Consider the following 17,413-nt stretch of genomic DNA (forward strand, 5'->3'; position numbering starts at 1 on the left):
GCGCACGGATGACGGAAGCGAGGCGCGCAGTGGCGACGAGTCGCTGGCGCCGGCGGTAGGGCGCCACCTAACATGAGTAACGCTGATTGGCTGTAGGTTGTCACCCGCCATTATTGCGCGTGGCGATTGGCGGAGTGAAGAAGTGGCGCAAGGTGAGGGGGGGGGGGGGTGGCGGGGCCACAAATGGTGGCGGTTGGAGGGAGCGAGTGATGGTGGTGGCTGGGTGGTGCCGCGCCCGGTGCTGACGGGTTCTGGCTTCCCTGCGGCCGCTGGGCAGGGGCTGTTCCGTCTCTCCGAGTCCGGCTGGGCTGGTACTGTTGCTGCTGGCGGGGGCCCAGCGCAGCCACGGCCCCCCGAGCTGCGGTGAGCCTGCGCAGCGCCGGGCACCGCAGGCCGCTCGGGGATCGCTGCCGGGTTGTAGCCTGAGTCAGGGTGAAATAGCCGCTGTTGCCAATTAGTGGGTCTGTCCGTGGGTGTTTTCGCGCATTAATTAAATATTTCTTTTCAAGACATCTCTCTGAGCTGGGGTGTTGAATGCAGTAGCCTGGGGTGAATTCTGCTGGCTGTGGGGCCCTTGGAGCGTTTCTTGCCCGGAGCCCACCAGGTCTGCGGGGATGGAGCCGCTGCCCGAGCTCTACGCTATCTTCCAGGGAGAGGTGTGTAGGGCTGCTGCCTGTGGCTGTGACCCTGGGCTAGGTTGTAGCCTGTGGTGTGCTTTTCTGTTTCTTTATTTTGTTGGTTTAGTCACTGCTTAGTTCAGTGGCAGTTTGTGTAACTGACAGTTGTGTAGCGCACATAGACACATCTACATGTATGCATGTTTATGTACACATATATATATATGCATAAGATGCTTATCTGAATAACACAGGGTGGTTGGCTGACCATACCTGCCCCAGGGTTATCAAGCACTGCTGTGTCTAACTTGCCCTGAAATCCAAAACTGATGGAAGGCAGGAGAACCATGTAGACTTTTTGTGTGTATTGTAATCAGTGGTTTGAAAATGGGTGTTTTGTGAAGTGTTTTCCTTTAGGTGTTGTGTCAATTTTCTTTGCAGGTTGCTACTGTGACAGAATATGGGGCATTTATAAAAATCCCAGGCTGCAGGAAACAAGGTTTGTTCAGCTAATTTTGTTCCCACACAGTGTCATGTTGATCTGATCGAGCAAAGCAGTTGTCCTGGGAAGTAAAGGTTTGCTAACTTTTATAAAAAGCTTTGAAATGTGGTGGCTCTTTTTTTTTCTTCCTAAATTAGGAAGCGGTTGGGGTTCTCAGAAAGTACTTAGAATACATTGGTGTATTTGCATGAATACCAAAAAGACTCAGAAGGCTTTTTGGTAACTTCAGGATACTTTGGTGTGTTTTATTGGTAACTTCAGGGTATTTTAGAGAGTAACTTTAAGGTATTGGACAAACTGTAGAAACTTTCTGCAATTAGATGGCTTTCCCAACTTAATTTCTTTTATGGAAAGTATAAATGGTTAAATAAAAAAGACTGAAATGAAGCTTAAATGAAAATTAAACCAGAAAAATTGACTTAAAGCTCTGTGGATTGGTGGGAAACCTGCAAAGTCAAACAAACTCATTTTACAGAAGCAGCAGCTTATGGTGGATGTTCTGGCAGATGCTGGTAGGCACACAAAGAGCCCCTTCTCTGCTCCCCTCCTGAAGCACCCAGTCACTGTAGTACCAGTTCTAATAAAAGTTTTTGGACAGAAGCATGGCTGCTGGAGGGAAGTCACTTTGAGATGCGAACGGGCACTGAAATGTGAGCTTGAAGAGTAAAGTGTGTTTCCATATTTATCCTCCCTTGTGTAACCCTGTAGCCCATATGTCATTCATGCAAATTAGAAATAGAATTTTGGGGCTGTGTGACCTCGCAGGCACAGGAGGTCAGGGCAGCATTGGCGTTTCATGCTTTTGACTTGGCAGCAAAGTACTGTGTTGTTCATGCTTGAAATGGTCTCTTTATTCTCCCGTGCTTGGGATGACCTCAGAAGAGAGGCAGGAGGGGAGAGGTGTTTGTGTGTGCTACGGTTTTCTGTATAGGTGCCTGATATTTTGAGCACAAAGGCATTGCTTTGGCAGCCTGCTTCTCCGAGTTAATTTGGAGCAGATCTTGATGAGCTTTTACATGTTTGGTTGATGCAACTAGTTGATTCTCACCTGCGTAATGTACTGGAGGAAAAAAAATGTATAGTTTTGCTTAGGGGAGCCACTGATTATGTTCACTTCTCACAGAGCAGCGGTCTACAAATGTTTGTGATTGTGCACCCCCAGTGCACGATCAGTTAAAACCAGTTACCCGTATTAGCTAAAAAAAAAATTTTTGAGCATCCCCCAATATATGTCTATTTATTTATAAATTAAATGCATGCACTGTTACGTACATCGTGAAACATATGCGAAAATCCCCCAATATATGTCTATTTAGTTATAAATTAAACGCATGCACATGTTACGTACATCGTGAAACATCTGCAAAAATAGAAACAAAAAAAATGAGCTAAAAATGAAACAAGTATTTTTTAAAAAAATTATTTTATTTATTAGTGGTACAAAAATATTTTCTTCCCATATTCCAAACCATTGTCTTGCATCCACCCCACTTTGGAGAGTGCTGTCCTAGAGGACAAAACAGATTCACGGGAGACTTGTCTTTATTTTTTCTCTTCTCTTCCAAAACCATGACCAGGCCTTGTCCATAGGACTCACATGTCTTCCTGCCGTGTGGATAAACCCTCAGAGATAGTAGATGTTGGAGACAAAGTATGGGTGAAGCTTATCAGAAAAGAGGTAATGTTAATTCTTGGTTTTTTCAGTGCTGTGTAGATAAAATGTACAGCAAAACCACTGAGAACTGTGCACAAATGCTGTGTGGTGCTGTGGCTTTGTTGGGGTTTGACAGGTGCTGTTTTACAGACAGGTGAATTCTGTTTATGTCCAGATTCAGGCATGTCACTTCTGTGGCTTGGAGCAATGCACTTCAGAACAAGGGATTTCATAAGCACCTCTAGTTTAAAAGCAACAAAACACTTGGCTTTCTTCCCCTGCATGCACACCTCTTTGCAGCTTGTATCACCTTAACTGTGATTTGGTGGCTAAATGAGCAATTTGAGAGTATCCCAAGATAAAAGGTGATAAAAACACAGTTCACTCATTGTTTTGAGAGACAGGTGTGATATTAGAAGAAACCAATGTATCTATCTTTCTTTGTTTTCAGGAAAGAATCAGTGGCAGTGAATTACCTCAAAAAGAAAATACAGAGGCTTTTTGTTTTAAAGTAATAATATTATACTTTTTCTTTGCTGTGCATTCTACATTGCTTTTCCTTCTGCACAAGCTGTGACAACAGGCATATTGTCTGTATTTAAAGATTACTTGGAACAAAAACTGAAGACTATTGCTTTGGTGAGCTGTGTAAACAAAGCAAGCTGACTGTATTTTGTTGGGATCAGGATGGAAGCATTCAGTTCAAAGTTGCACAGGATTTCACCATAAATTCTTTGCATTTTTTCTGAAATAAGATAATTGGGTTGATGTACCAAACAAGGACTTAATTTTCTGTAAGATAATGGAAATGGGTTGCAAAACTTGGTCTTATTTACACAGTATAGAAAAACTATATGAAAGACTTAACAGATTCCTTTAGCCTTCTGTGGTGTGCTTTTTTAAAAATTTTTGTTTTGTTTGTATAAGTGTTTATTAAGCCACTGTTTTCTTTATCTGGAACACAGTTGTTGGGCTGCTGGCCTCTTCTGTAGAGGCAAGGTGCAGAAGCATGTTGGGGAGGTGGACAGTGAAGGAGTTAATTGTTAGATTGCCTGCAAAGAACTGCTTGGATGTCATAAACCAGGGGTCCTCAAACTACAGCCTGTGGGCTGGATACGGCCCCCCAGGGTCCTCAATCCGACCCCTGGTATTTACAGACACACACCCCCTTCCCCCCCTGCCGGGGGTTGTGGGGGGGAAACCAAGCAGCCGCAGATGACCTCCTGCCACTTCATACGCGCGCTGGCCCCCTGTTTAAAAAGTTTGAGGACCCCTGTCATAAACAGGCAAAACAGAATTACCTTCAATAGCAACACTGATGAAAATGCAGGAAGTTGTAAGAAAGGCTTAACCCTCACCCCCAAAGCATACAACTTCTGCTCTTCTGAAGTGATTGTGCGTCAGTCAAGGACTTACTAGAATTCAAAAAGGAGTAAGCCCCTAACAGAGATACTTAAAACACTTTCAGTCTCGTGAGAGGATCAAAATAGGAAAAAGGATATAAAGTTTTATTTCTCAGTATGCAAGTCGGCTGAAGTCCGGGGGGACTGTCTTGGGCATGGATGATCTGAAAATTACAGCAAAGCTTCCAAACATGCACTTTCTTCTACAGCTCTTGGGTTTGGGCATATTGAAAGCAGAACATTAATCTGAACGGGTCTACAGTTTGCCCTTGTCTTATTACTGAGATAGCTGTTGAAGAGAAGCTGTTATATTAGCTAGAGTACTCTAAATGCAGCTACAAAATAATAGAACAAAATCACTTTCATGTAGTATACTTTGTGGTGCTGTTCTTTGCTAACCAACAATTTCCTTCCTTCTCTATAGGCCTCCAGGCATAGCATATTGTTATTTATTTTTCTTATTCCATGTGTTTCTCTTTCAGATGAAAGATGACAAACTGAAGCTTTCCCTCTCCATGAAGGTAGTTAACCAAGGGACAGGAAAAGACCTGGATCCAAACAATGTTTCCCTTGAGTAGGTAAATCTGCTGAGCACAATGTAACAGACAGGTTGCTGCTGCCTGCCCCTCCCTGCCTTGTGCTCTGGCTTTCCTGCCACAATTATTCTCTAGGTCCTGTCCGTCCCACACACACACACACACACACCCCCCGGCTTTGGAGGGTGAGGTGGGCTCTTCCCGAGCCTCCTGGCAATGCACTGGCTGACTGGAGGGCTGACTGAAGGCACTACCTGAGTTATGCTGCCTAGAGGCAGGCAGGAGCTGCAGGAGGCTGGAGTGAGCCTCAGCCCTTCACACCGTGGCAGGATTTTCATTCCTGTGTTGGGACCACTGTGCGCTTGTGCTGGAAGGACTGTTTGTTCCAGCTGGGCATTTGTCTCGCATGTGCTAAAAAAATCAAATCTTCATTGCTTGGATGTTTCAGAGCTTCTTTCTCTACCTTTTGGGGTTTTTGCAATTTCTCTTGCAGGTCAAATAAAATTGCTTTATTTTCACACTGGGCAAAGACGTATATGTGTCTCTGCATTCACATAGACAATACAGATCTTAGTATAAAAGACATAACTGCAGCTCCCCGAATTTGTCTACTTTGTCTAGAGGGTGCTCGGCTAATCTCAAAAGTAAAAGATGACAGGTGATATGCTGGTAACAGTGTGGTTTATTCTAATGAGCCGTTGGTCAGCTCTGTTCTTTGGTGTAGCTCACTACTTGGTACTTTCAGAGCAATGTTTGAAAAAACTTGTGTTTAGGTTGTCCCATGTAAATATATAGGGTTAAAGATGAGAATGGATTGAAAATGGAACTGTCCTCTTTCCAGTCAGGATGAGAGGAAAAAACGCACGTTCAGAGACTACACTAGTCAGAAGATCACGCTTGAAGCTGTCTTGAACACTGTGTGCAAGAAATGCGGTTGCAAAGGTATGTTTATGCCAGGCTGCCTTGTTCTTATGATGTAGCCTTGTTCTAACCAGGTAGTGACCTGTAGACAGAATTGTGTTGACATCTGTCTCGTGGTTGTTTGTAAGGATTGAATCAGTGTGTCTCTTTTAGAGAACTAAATTTTCTATCACTTCTTACAAAAAGGAAAGACATAGCTGAACTCCTTTTATAAAGGTTTGTTTCTTAGTTGCATCCCTTTGAGCTTCCTGTAAAGAACCTTCCTACTAAGTGCAAGTTCAGTACAGGTTCCCTTCTTGCAGTATTTATGTTAATGTGTCTTACAGCTGAGGTCTCATTCCAGTTCTGTATTTTGAGAAACAAAACATAGACCTTCTCCAGATAATTTTGTTATGGAAAAATGATCCATGGAATTTACTTTCCTGACCAGTTGTTGGGAGCAATGTTAGCTTGTGAGCAGTGTCATAGAGCTGAAAACAAGCATTTGTGTGGGTTTTTTTAACCTGGTGAAATTTTTGTGTTTTGTCTAGTTCAGCACGAGGAGTTGACTTAGGTGATTCCTTTTTAGTAGCTTTTTAAAAATACTGTTTTAAATAGAATACCATTTTAAAAATTGTTTTAAAATACCGTTTTAAAGAACTGAATTTTCCTTCCATGTGCCTCTTTTAGGGGGATGCTACACTTCTCTGTAGTTGCCTTTCTACATCTATACCATTTTAAAGAACCCCCAAAACTTTAAGCTGGATTCTGTGTAATTCCAGTCTGCTTTATAATGATGATGTCTACTCATAACAGGCAGGCAGATGTTGTCTATCAGCAGTTTCCACTATAACTGCTAGTAGGTCAACTTTGTCCTCAGAGTAGAAAAGGTAGAACCAGAATGAGCTGTTTTCCTCTATATGTGTGGCTTTTGTCTGACTTCCCAGATGCCTATCCACCAATTTACTCCTGTTCCCATACACTTTTCTGTGCTGTTTAAGCCCTTGCACAGACGTTGCTACCAATTGCCCTGTTCAGACAAGAGCGTCTTAGTTTTTGCCTGACTAATCTGCCCAAACTGACCTGTGCTGTGTTCGCTCTCCAGCTTGTTTAATCAGGGCATGTTAAACTAGCTGAAATACTAGGACAAAAAAAAAAAAATCTGCAGTGCAGATTCTCTTTTTTCGACTATAATAAAAAGAACATTGGCAGCACTTCAGGTGTATGAAATGCAGTTTGAAAAAAAAAAAAAAAAGGGGTGGAAAGAGGGGAATAGATGGGTTGTTCCTTCAAACACTTATTTTACAGGTCATTTTGCCAAGGAGTGTTTCGTGCAGCCTGGAGGTACCAAATATAGCCTTATTCCAGAAGAAGAGGAAGATGAGGTGGCAGCAGCAGGATATGAAAGAGATAAAAAGACCAGCCTGGCTGATGATTCTTCAAAAAAAAGGAAGAAGGTATGAGTTGCCCTACTGCTGGCCTGGAAAAGTGAGCCAGATAATTTGTTCTGCATAGTTAACACCTGTGATTTACTACAGCAACGTGATTATGAGTAGCCAGTTCTAGGCTGAGAGGGTGGCTCAGTTTTGTGCAGGTTTTGTAGCAAAACAGGAATCTCCTCTCCAGAGTTTTTTAGTAATTCTTATACTTTCTCCCTTTATTCTCTTAAACTGTCTTTAAGATGTTTTTGTGCTATAATGCACAGTCCTCGAGAGGTATTTCTTAGAACGAGAAGAGGATTATTGTCTTTTTTTTTTTTCCTGGTCTTTGTGAAGCTCTCTAGGAATTGCTTCAGTTTCCTGAATTTCTGTGGTTCTTGCCACTAACCCTGTTTCCCCTCCCATCTCACTTCTCTTGCCCTGACACATTTCTTAAATCTGAACTAAATGCCCTGCTGCCTTGCTGCAGTGGGTATCCTGACCCAGCCAGTGTGATGTGAACTGGGCTTATCTGCATACGCCAGGGAAAAATCACTGGCTGTGTTTGCACAGGGAGTGTACTGCATTTCCAGGCTCTAAAGCAATGTGTGCCTATGTGAAAATGTGAAGAGATAAGAGACCTTTTACGTCCAGTGTTTGAACTCTGATTTTGGAGCATGCTGGTGTAAAATGTAGGGGAGACCTGAATCCAAAACGGGAGCCTTTGATGGTCAGTCTGTTTGTACAGCAACAAGTATTCCAGTAGTAGACTTTACTAAATAAACTGTTTCATCAGCCCCTTCACCACTGGAGGCCAACTTTTAATTATACTTCCAAAGCCTTTTTTTTTTTTTTTCTTTCATTGTTCCTTTTTTTTTTTTCTTTCTAGCTCTGTGTCCTGTCTGTATCCCTGGAGAGGGGCAACAGGCAGAAAAGGTGGTGTATTTTGATTTTACAGGAGGAGGACAAGGATGGTGTTAGCAACTGCATAGCAAGAACTAACTTCTGAGGGCTTAGCTCTCCCAGGCTCACTGTGGAGTTAAACCAGTACTGGTGCTAGTAGGAGAGACTGCAGATGTTGGCAATAGGGAATGGAGGAGTCTGTTTTGATGGCAACACTCAGACCAGTCCAGAGTGACTGACACTGGTAGCTGAAGTCTTGCTTCCAGTCACATTTTTCACTGATAGTCAGGTTTCTGTCACTTCAGCATACTCTTACTTGAGAGAGGAGTAACTGGAGCTGTTTGTGGGGTTGTGGGTGGTGTCTGCGCTGGACCAGAAGAGCCAGGTGTGTAGTGGATTTCCTTGTGTCAGCCCCTGCCCTGTAGTATACCTGTTTCTGCCCTACAGTCAGTACGAAATTAAGTTTGTGTTAATTTGATGCCTGATTTGCACTTGTTTGCTCAGTAGCACTCTGGGTAGATGATCCAATAGTGGAAATAGGATCTCTCTTGATTGTAGATCCTGTTGCCTCGTTCCATCCTGAGATGTGCTTTGCTTTCCCACTACATAGGCTGTTATTCAAGAACGTCTTGGACTTGTCTGCCGAGTGTCGTTATGCTGTGATAGAGAATACACATAACCTTTTTTTCTATTCTGATCTCGGAAGCATGTGATTGAACCAAGTGGTATCCCTGGCTAACAGTGATTCTGACCTCTCTGGACTCCAGACACTGGGCTTCTCTTTTGCCATGGAGCGTTGTGAGAACAGGCCATTGGTAATACCTCAGCAGGGCTGACCTGTGCTGCCTTGGGTTCTCTTCCCTCTAGCAGTGATGATGGTTTGTCTGGTGAAGGCTCATGTAACTTATTTAAATGCTGCTGGGAAAACATTACATGAAGAGGTGCACAAATAGCTCATTATTGTGTCAGTGCCCGTCCACCGAGGTGGGGATTCCTGGTGGAGTCTTTCCCTGCTGAGACTACAGGATATGTGGGTCACTGTCCTGAATTTATTACTAATTTTCTTTAGGTCTGCGGATCAACAGCCTTCCTTTAAATCTTGCTGGTTCCTTTGATCTCCTTTCCTTCTCAAGGAGGAGATCAGAAATTTTCACATGTTTTCCTGTGCTGGAAAATAAAACTTTGAGCTTTTCAGAGGCAGGATGTGGGATCCTTGAAATGAATAGCTCCCTTTATTGTCTTGGGTGCCTGCTGTGCTCTTTTCTGAGAGCCACTATGTGCTTGCATGGAGCCCCAGGGGGATTTACATGAAGTAGAACAATGTATCTAGTATTGCCTTGCTGACCCCATCCCATCCAATGCTTGTAACATAGATGTTGAGCTTACATTTTTAAATTAGTAGACAGGGCACTGCTATATAGCAAGCATCTGTTTAGTGTCATAGCAATAGTATTAACATTTTTGGTTGTTCATGATCAGCGTTTTCTGTTCCCTTGATCTGATGCATCCTTGCAGTTTCTGGGTGCTCTTTCCTCTCCCCAGAGATGCTGTTCCTTACAGAGATACTCTGGGGTCCTCACCCCTTTTTTCTTGGCTTGCCTTCCCAATGGTTCCTCACTTTCTCCTGCCTGAGCCTCACAGCATTTACGGGATTAAGAAACAGCTGTAGGCTTTGGGTCTGTACTGGTTCAGGCTTCTGGTATGACTGTGGGCACAAGTCATACTCTGTTAGTGCTCTTCATGAGACTACTGTCCAGTGTCTCATAATCCTTGAGAAAATAAGTGAATTGAGAGAGAAGTGGAGATTTTGTGTCACAGCACTGTGTGGAAGTATCAGAGATCATCTCAGACATTGCTGACAGCTGCGCAGACATGTGGCTGTGTCCCTTTCACTTTTAGTCTTTGGGTCACAGGGTGAAGGAGCTCCTATGGGAACGCAGCAGCAGGCCTGCACTGAGCTTGCGTGGGAGGGAGGCGTGCTGGGAAGAAACAAACCCTTCTGATTCTTCTTTCCTCCCTGTCTTTCAAGAGAAGATTTGCACTTCTGACTGTAGGAGTAACCCCTTTAATTTAAATTCCACAAAAGCATCCCATCTTCTGCTCTGGTACATTGATTAACTCATCCCTGGTGTAGTTTTGCGATAATCATTGGAATCACATACTAAATGCGACAGCTTTTTGGCATTTTGTTGTGCTTTCTCACACAGTGTAAAACATTTTCAGACAGTCTGCATGCAGATGATGTCTCTTCATGTAAAAACCACACCTTAATTGTTGTTTGTTCAGTGACTTGTAGCTCATCAAGACCTAGTCCATTCTCACTTGTAGCTGGTACTTGTTTTACTAGTTCTCAAATGCTACTAGCTTAGGGCACAGCTCTTCACACACTATGCTGTTCTCTTACTGTCATTAATCTGTGCTCTTCTGAACTTTGCTGTATTTATTTAATGGCCACGGACTGGATTTTTCTCATCAGATTAATTCTGACTGGTCCTCAAACAAGGGATGCAATAATGCCTTTAAATTTATGTAATGCATCTTGTTTGGAATTAAACTGGTGGAATTTTGCTTTTTAAGAATACAGCCCCTGTAGAAGGACTACTGGCACCTCTCTGGAGATGCAGAAAGACACATACCTGGAAGTCCATTCCTTTTCACAAGAACAGACATAAATCTCCAAATGAGGCCATAACTCCACAAAAAGATCTGGCAAAAAATATTTAAACTTCTTGGAGGGTTCTGGACACTCCGCTCTTACCTGAAAATCAAATACCTTTAGAAGGAATGAACTTCTGTAACATTCTTCAAGCCTGATCTGGAGCAACTTTCCTTACAAAGGGCAGGAGAGAGCCTAGTGTGTCAAGATGATCACCATTTAGTGCCAGCTTTTTAAAAATAAAAAAATAAAACTAGAGCAGTAGGAAAACCAGCACTGTTGGGCTCTACACCTGCCTGTTGCTTCTGCGTGCCAGCTCCCAACACAGGTTTTTGTAGAGGAGAGATTTTGAAACAAGCTTGTTCTGTTTTGGTAGAATTGTAATCATTACATTAATTGGATGGGACGTGCAAGGAACTGTAATGTGCATCTTCTCATACTTGTTGGCTCTCTCTGCATCTTTACACTGAGGGTCTGCTTGGGCAACATCCACTCAAATTTGTTTTCTTAAATGCAGTGTTTGCAGTTCTGGGGGAGTGCCTGGGTGTGCCTGAGAGCTGAGCCTCATCCATCAGTTCTGGAGACCAGTTTGCAGCTCAGGGTGTGGCAGGGCTTTGCTGTTGTTGCTAGAGGCAGAAATCTGGCCTTTGCTTTGATGCTGCCCTCTTTGATGAGTAAACTAGAGAAACACTGCTTCTTTCTCAATGGTGAATTGGCTGGTAAGCAGAAGAGTGTGTGTCTCCCAGTACTGGGCTAATGGAGTTTAAAGAAATCCGTGGTCCAATAGGAGGATGCTGCCTTGTGTAGAATGATTTCACAGCAGCACTGCCTCCGTCTTCTGTTGCTGGCTTGCTCCCTGCAGTCTTTGCAGTCCAGTGTGTGCTTGCATTACTGCACTGAGAGTATTCTTCTGTGTTGATGTGAGCAGTTTGGCTATTAGAAGCCCCCCAAAAGGGGAGACCAAGGGTTTGTGGGTGTTTTTCAGCCAGCACAGTGGCCATGTGTGTACTTTTATTTCCCCTGTAATCTTGAAGGAACGTGTGTGACATCCTGTTCTGTCTTCAGCCTTCACATGCTGAGGAAGTTTCCCAAGCTCTGGAATGACTATTAGTTGTTAAGGTCTGGTCAAATTTTCTCACCATGTTCGCAGGCTGGAAAAGCTTGAGAAAATTTTCCTTCCTGCATCCCTTTCTCTAGAAGATTTAACTCTTTACCATCCTCTTCTTCTAAAGATTATGATTTGCTTTTGGCCTTGATCTGTGTATAGGAGACTTTGTAGGGAGTCTGGTATTGTCCTACAGAAAAATGTAGACACTTAAATTTTGGGTGACATCTGTGATCATAGTGCTGTTGTGGAGTTAAAAATAAATACACTTGCCAAGGGTCTGTTAGGTGTGGAGTGAACTCAGTTCTTTGCTCTCGCCTGGAGTCCCAAATGACTCTTTGCTTGATGTTCAGCCCCAAGCCATGTGTTGACTTTGCTCTTCCACCTCCCCCAAAGAGTTGCTCTGTTTTGCATTAAACAAGCTACTAGCTCCCTTCACTTGTTGTCCCTAATTGATAGCCTGTATCTGGTCCAGTCATGACACACAGTCCATGCTAAATTGATGTCTTTAGCTGGGCCTTTTGTGTCCCCACTCTTATGGGAGAATATGTTGGTTTTAAATGAAATGTAGACAGACTCAGCTTGTCTTCCCGTAAGCTATTATATTAATCGTCACATAGAAACAGCATTTGTCTGGAAATGGCTGAAGCTAATGGAAGAAATGTCTTGTGGGGAACCCAGCCTTCTCTGTGCTCTCACCATTGGGACGCTCCTTTTTCCCCAATTTTAAAACAATTTTCCCTTCAAGGGGAGATTGTGCATAGCACTAGAGGGCTACCAGCAGCCCTTGCTGTAAATGCATATATAAACAGAGCATGGGCTTGGCTTCAACCTGCTCCGCCTGCCTTGGTGAGCTACCTGAGCACCTCCAAGACTACAGCAGATGATGCAGAGTTGGGATGTAAAAGTAAATTACTGCAGGGTTGGGTTTTTCCCCCCACTTTTTGCATCATTTTTCATGCTGTGCTTAGCAGCTGCTTCTAGCTTTTGTTTTGGATGGGTGAGTGCTGGTTTCTTAGCTTGGAGTCCTCTGGATGAATGTGGCACATGCTGCTGTGTCTCAGGCTTCCTTCTTTGTGTGAAACAAGTTTTATTTACATGGATGCTTTCCAATCCATTGCCAGCCAGGGTGGGGTGGGTGTGTAACAGACCTAAGGCAACACCTGCGGGTGCCCAAGGAAGGAGGTAGTATCTCACACTGGTGTCAGCTCTGGGTTCAGACCTTTAACTGCCATGGCCAGCCCTGTGCTGTGCCTGATTGTGTTGGGGCAGGTGGAAATACTTGCCCACACCAATCGTTTTGGTTCTGTACAGGTATCTCATGTGGTCGTGGCTGATTGCCTCTGTTCCTTTAATCAGTCATGCATTCATTTTTTTCTCTCTTGACTTGGCTTCTTAGGGTGGCTGTGGATGTCTGCAGCAGCTGGCCAAGGAGGGCAGCCTCCCCAAGGACTCATCCTGCCTGTAGTCCTATGACTGGCATAACTGTGCCCTTGAGCTTGCTGCTGCTTCCTCATGAAATGAGTGCATGGCACTAACAGCCCTGCCAAGGCAGGGGTGACTTAGAGCAAACCTCTCCCAGTAAAACTCTCTGCAAGCCCAGAGGTGGCCTTGAGGTCATTTGGGACACTCTTGGCAAGGAAAACAAGCAGAGCTGTTGGCTTGCGGGCTCCAGGCATCTCCCATTACATTTCTGTCCAGAGTGGAATGTAGAACACGTGTGTGTGTGTAATATTTGGGACTGTCATTTGACTGCTGTCACCCATTGTGCTGCTCCCCAAAGCCTGTGCACAGCCATGCTCTGAACAAGCAGTCATTCAGCCTCTTTCAATTGGAGGTGGTGGTGGGAAACAGAGCTTTTTGTCTGGCTTACCAAGACTCCTTTTCCAGGTCTAGTGATGTCTTTAAGTCAGTGCCCTGGGCTTCTTCCACCGGTTGGCACAGGCTCAGCAGACTCGTTACTGCTGCTAGCAGAGAGCTCAGCCCTCCAGAGGTGGTGGTCAGCATGGAAGGCTGTGCCATGGTTCCTTGCTCATACTGTGCTTTGAGAGCTTGCTTTGACCTCCAGCTGCAATGCTGCTGTGCCATTTCAGCTGGAGGGCATGTTTTTACAAACCCAGATCGACACTAGTCTAAAGGAGATATGTCCAGTAAAGATGGAAGTAGTTGTAGGTGAAAAGGGGCTAGGCTATGGCTGCAGGATGAAAAAACCTCATCCAGTACAGGTAGCAGTAGTACGAGTATCACTGGCACCCGGCTGCACAGCTAAATTATGGAAGAGAATAGGGTGCTGGTTTGCAGCAAGTCTGGGGAAGACTGTGCCCATCTTATAGGTGCACCACTTGCAGAGCAGTGAGCACCTGTGGATCACTCAAGAAGGTGTAGCTCGCTTTAAGTACACATGCTTAAAAAATGGCTTAGTCAAAGCAGCTGCTGAGTTGTATTCCTTGCTGGTATTGTCCAAGTCTGTTGCAGGCGATTGCACGGGCTTGGGTTGCCTTGCTGAGCCATCTCCACTCCATGAAATCTTTTGCTTCTTCCCCCGTGTCCTCTCTTTGTTCTTGAATAGAATGAAAAATCATGATGGCCATTGCAGAGGAAGGTCTCTCTCTGATGTTGATGTGACCATGCAATAAATAGGTTGGTGGGTCCCTGTTGGAGGCCAGTGTTGTGCCTTGAGTGAAAGCTGGAGCCTTAGTTAAGCATATGCAAAACACTAAGATTATTTTAGGGGCCCACTCACTTGCATGCTGCTTTCTCTTATTTTTCAGAACCAAAGGGTGCTAGAGAAAACCCCTCATTTTTTTACAGGACAATAATTTCTTTTTCAAAGCATCTTCCACCTGAGAAAAAAATCTTCGATCTTGTTCTGAGAGTTGCTCTACACAGTAATTTTCTGTGTATTTGGGGCATGAGAAAGTTGTGTTGAGCTGGGGTCGGATTTGGGATGTTTGTTTATTTGTACACAAAAGCTGACCATGCCAGCTGATGCCTTTGCAGCCACTTGGCTGCTGGCACTGAGACCACTGGGGCTGACGCTGGCTGCCCAGCTTGCCTCCAGCGTGGGCTGCTCTGGCTGGAGCCCTTGGGCTGCCCTGGCACTCAGGGGGCACGGCTGGCTCCTGAGAGCTGTGGTCAGCACCTCTCCTCCTACTCCTTGCTGCAGCAGGCAGAGCAGGGCTAGCAGCTGGGCTGTGCACTGCCAGCACAGGCAGATCAGATCCTCTCCCCAGTACTGCTCCCTAATTAAATATGACACAGTACAGCAATTTGTATATTAAATAGTCTTTATCTGCTTTGGGATGCTCTGCCTGATGTGATTCCATTGGAAGGTGTACTGTGGTACTGATCCCAGAGTAATCTGTGCTTGGTAGTTAGTCAGATGCCTCAAAATTGAGGGTTTTGATCCATTTCAAAGTTCCTCGTGAGCTTTATTCCAGCACCAGCTGTTCTTGTTCTGCATCTAAGTGTCAGGTCTTGAGCTCTGTGTAGCTTCTGCTTCAGGGCTTTGCAGAAACACAGCCCCAGGGGGCTCAGTGCTGCCCCAAGCTCTGCCTGTGCTGGGGGGGGGGGGAAGAGGGTGGGAAGCTGCAAGAGCTGGAGGCTGTGCAGTTGGCTTGGAGATTGTGCAAAGAGCTGCTGCTTGCAAAAGAGCGCTTTCCTCATGCTGGCTCCCCTCCAAGGAGGGCTCTGACTGGCATTTCTTGAGCCTGGGCTTTCCTGCAAGGGGAAGGGTGTGTTGTCATGAGTGCTCCAGAGCATCAGCACTCAGTTCCTGGCACTCTGTGGGCTGATGATGGTGCTCGTGTCCAGCTGGCTCTTCTAGAAACTGATTTTGTTGGCAAAAAGACTTCATCCTGCCAACCTCTATTAATAAAGAATAGCCTTAAATAATGGAGTGTGTGCTCCGCACTCTGACCATGGAATGATGGCAGGAATGCTATTCTTGTGGGGTTTGACTAACAGTTTTCAGGCTTGGATTTAGATTTTGATGCACCCTCTCTGCGCTGATAACTGCCATATCCTGCCCAGTGCAGCTGTGGACCAGCAGTGTAAAATCCTGGTTCACTGGGGCAGAAGCTGCATGCACTTTCCGGGTAGGAACAGGCTCACCCAGTCGTAGCTTGTAAGGCATTTGGAACAGAAAGTGTCTCAGTGCCCTGGTGAGCACAAGTGACAGTTTTCCCACATGCAAGGCTTTTTATTTGCTTTCTTTCATTTTCTAGGAGAAGAAGAAGAAAAAGAAGCACAAGAATAAGCAGTTCTCTGAGTCAGACTCAGACAGCGATGGGGCTCAGCCAGCCAGCAAGAGGAGCAAGCATTCTGGGAAGCCCAGCAAGGCTCAGAAGAAGAAGAAAAAGAAGCACAAGAAGGAGCCCTGGGATTGAGTGGGCAGGCAGGTGGGGTGCTGGAATGGCAAGTCCCTGGTGCACACCACGAGGAGCCAGCACAACTGACTCAGCGCACCCCTTGCTTCAGGGACCAGGAGTTTCTTTCTAAAAGTAATGCTTGGTGTGCAGTGTCACAGGTGTTGACTTTGATGCAGGTTGCTCTCTGTTACCTTAGGGGCAGGTTGCTGTTTTCTCCCATCGGTAGGCACTCCTGCCAAAATAAGCTAATTACACCCCTTCGTCGGCACCTCTCCCATCCTGTAGCCTCATGTTTCGCTGGGTAGGCTGCCAGCACTCGGCAGCTCCCCTGGACAGTGCGGCCAGCTGCACCAAGCCTGCATGACATCAGCTCCCATCCAGTGGCCTGTAAAAGTTGGAGTGGCACAGCCGTGCTCTTCCTGCCTCTCCTCACACCACCCTGAGGGACAGGGGTGGCTGTTGCTGGGCTCTGTGATGGGGCTACATCCTCCCAGCTGGTAACAGTGTGGAGCTGCTTGACTTTGGCCTGCAGGCCTTCCCCCAGCCTCACTCGTTTTGTCTGCAAACATTGGGAGTGGAAGAGTGAGAAGCAAATGGGTGAGTGGGGATATTTTAAGTAAACATTAACTGTGGTTGTTTGCCGCCTTGGTAAGTGATGGAAAATAAATCTCTCCAATCTCCAGTTGTACTTTGTACTGAGTCTTTTCATTTGTATGCTCCGTGCTTCATCTTGGGCAGTGAAAAAATAGGGCTAGCTGTGTGGGAGTGGATGAGACCTGTCCTGGCTGCTTTCAGAGGTTCCCCAGGGTGGGAAGGGGGTGTGTGATGAGGTGACTCCCATGAGAAGCCTGGTGCCTTCTGTTGAGGAGCAGCTGGAGCATAAATCTTGTAACTGGAGCTGAAGGTCAGGGGGGAAGGGATGGCAGAGGGCTGGGCTGTCCTGCACCGTCTATGGTTGCTCTGGGCTACAGTGACCGCAGAGGAAGTCTTGCTGCAAGCAGCACCGTTGCTGCCAGGGCAGATGTGCTGAACAGAGTGGGGGGAGCCGGGTCACTCCTGTTACCTCTGGCTCTGCTGGGAAGGGAGGGGGGGGCTGGCGATTGCATTGCTGATGTAGCAGGAGGACGACTTGGTGTTGCTGGAGGCAGCCTGCCCTTTCTCCCTGTGTTTTGCCCTTTCCAGCGTTTCTTGCCCCAGTTGTCCATGGCTGAATCCCCCCCGCTTGGGCCAGTTCCCTTTCCAGACGCAGGCATGAAGTGCTTGTGACCTTGACTCCTGGCTCGGCTGCTGCTGGCATGCACCATCAGCTGATGCTTTGGCAGCAAGTGCCCGCCTGCACTGGTGGCGGA

The 17,413-nt window shown here is 45.7% G+C and overlaps 1 protein-coding gene across 6 annotated transcripts; it reads left to right on the forward strand.

Annotated features, from left to right (window-relative positions):
* The first annotated feature begins 86 nt into the window (after positions 1 to 86).
* ZCCHC17 (zinc finger CCHC-type containing 17) lies at positions 87 to 16,748 on the forward strand. Of its 6 annotated transcripts, none has more exons than XM_040586325.1 (9): positions 87 to 152; positions 510 to 656; positions 1,059 to 1,116; positions 1,595 to 1,769; positions 2,697 to 2,797; positions 4,659 to 4,750; positions 5,554 to 5,654; positions 6,921 to 7,069; positions 15,921 to 16,748. In XM_040586325.1, the coding sequence occupies exons 4-9, from the start codon at positions 1,607 to 1,609 to the stop codon at positions 16,080 to 16,082; spliced, it is 768 nt and encodes a 255-aa protein (XP_040442259.1). In that variant the 5' UTR covers positions 87 to 152; positions 510 to 656; positions 1,059 to 1,116; positions 1,595 to 1,606; the 3' UTR covers positions 16,083 to 16,748. The 6 variants fall into 6 exon arrangements, with proteins under 6 accessions (XP_040442259.1, XP_040442258.1, XP_040442257.1 ...); XM_040586324.1 differs by lacking the exon at positions 87 to 152 and adding an exon at positions 170 to 311; XM_040586323.1 differs by lacking the exon at positions 87 to 152 and having other exon boundaries at positions 170 to 656.
* Positions 16,749 to 17,413: the final 665 nt, after the last annotated feature.

Source organism: Falco naumanni, chromosome 3 (genome assembly GCF_017639655.2).
Source record: "Falco naumanni isolate bFalNau1 chromosome 3, bFalNau1.pat, whole genome shotgun sequence".
NCBI lineage: Eukaryota > Metazoa > Chordata > Aves > Falconiformes > Falconidae > Falco > Falco naumanni.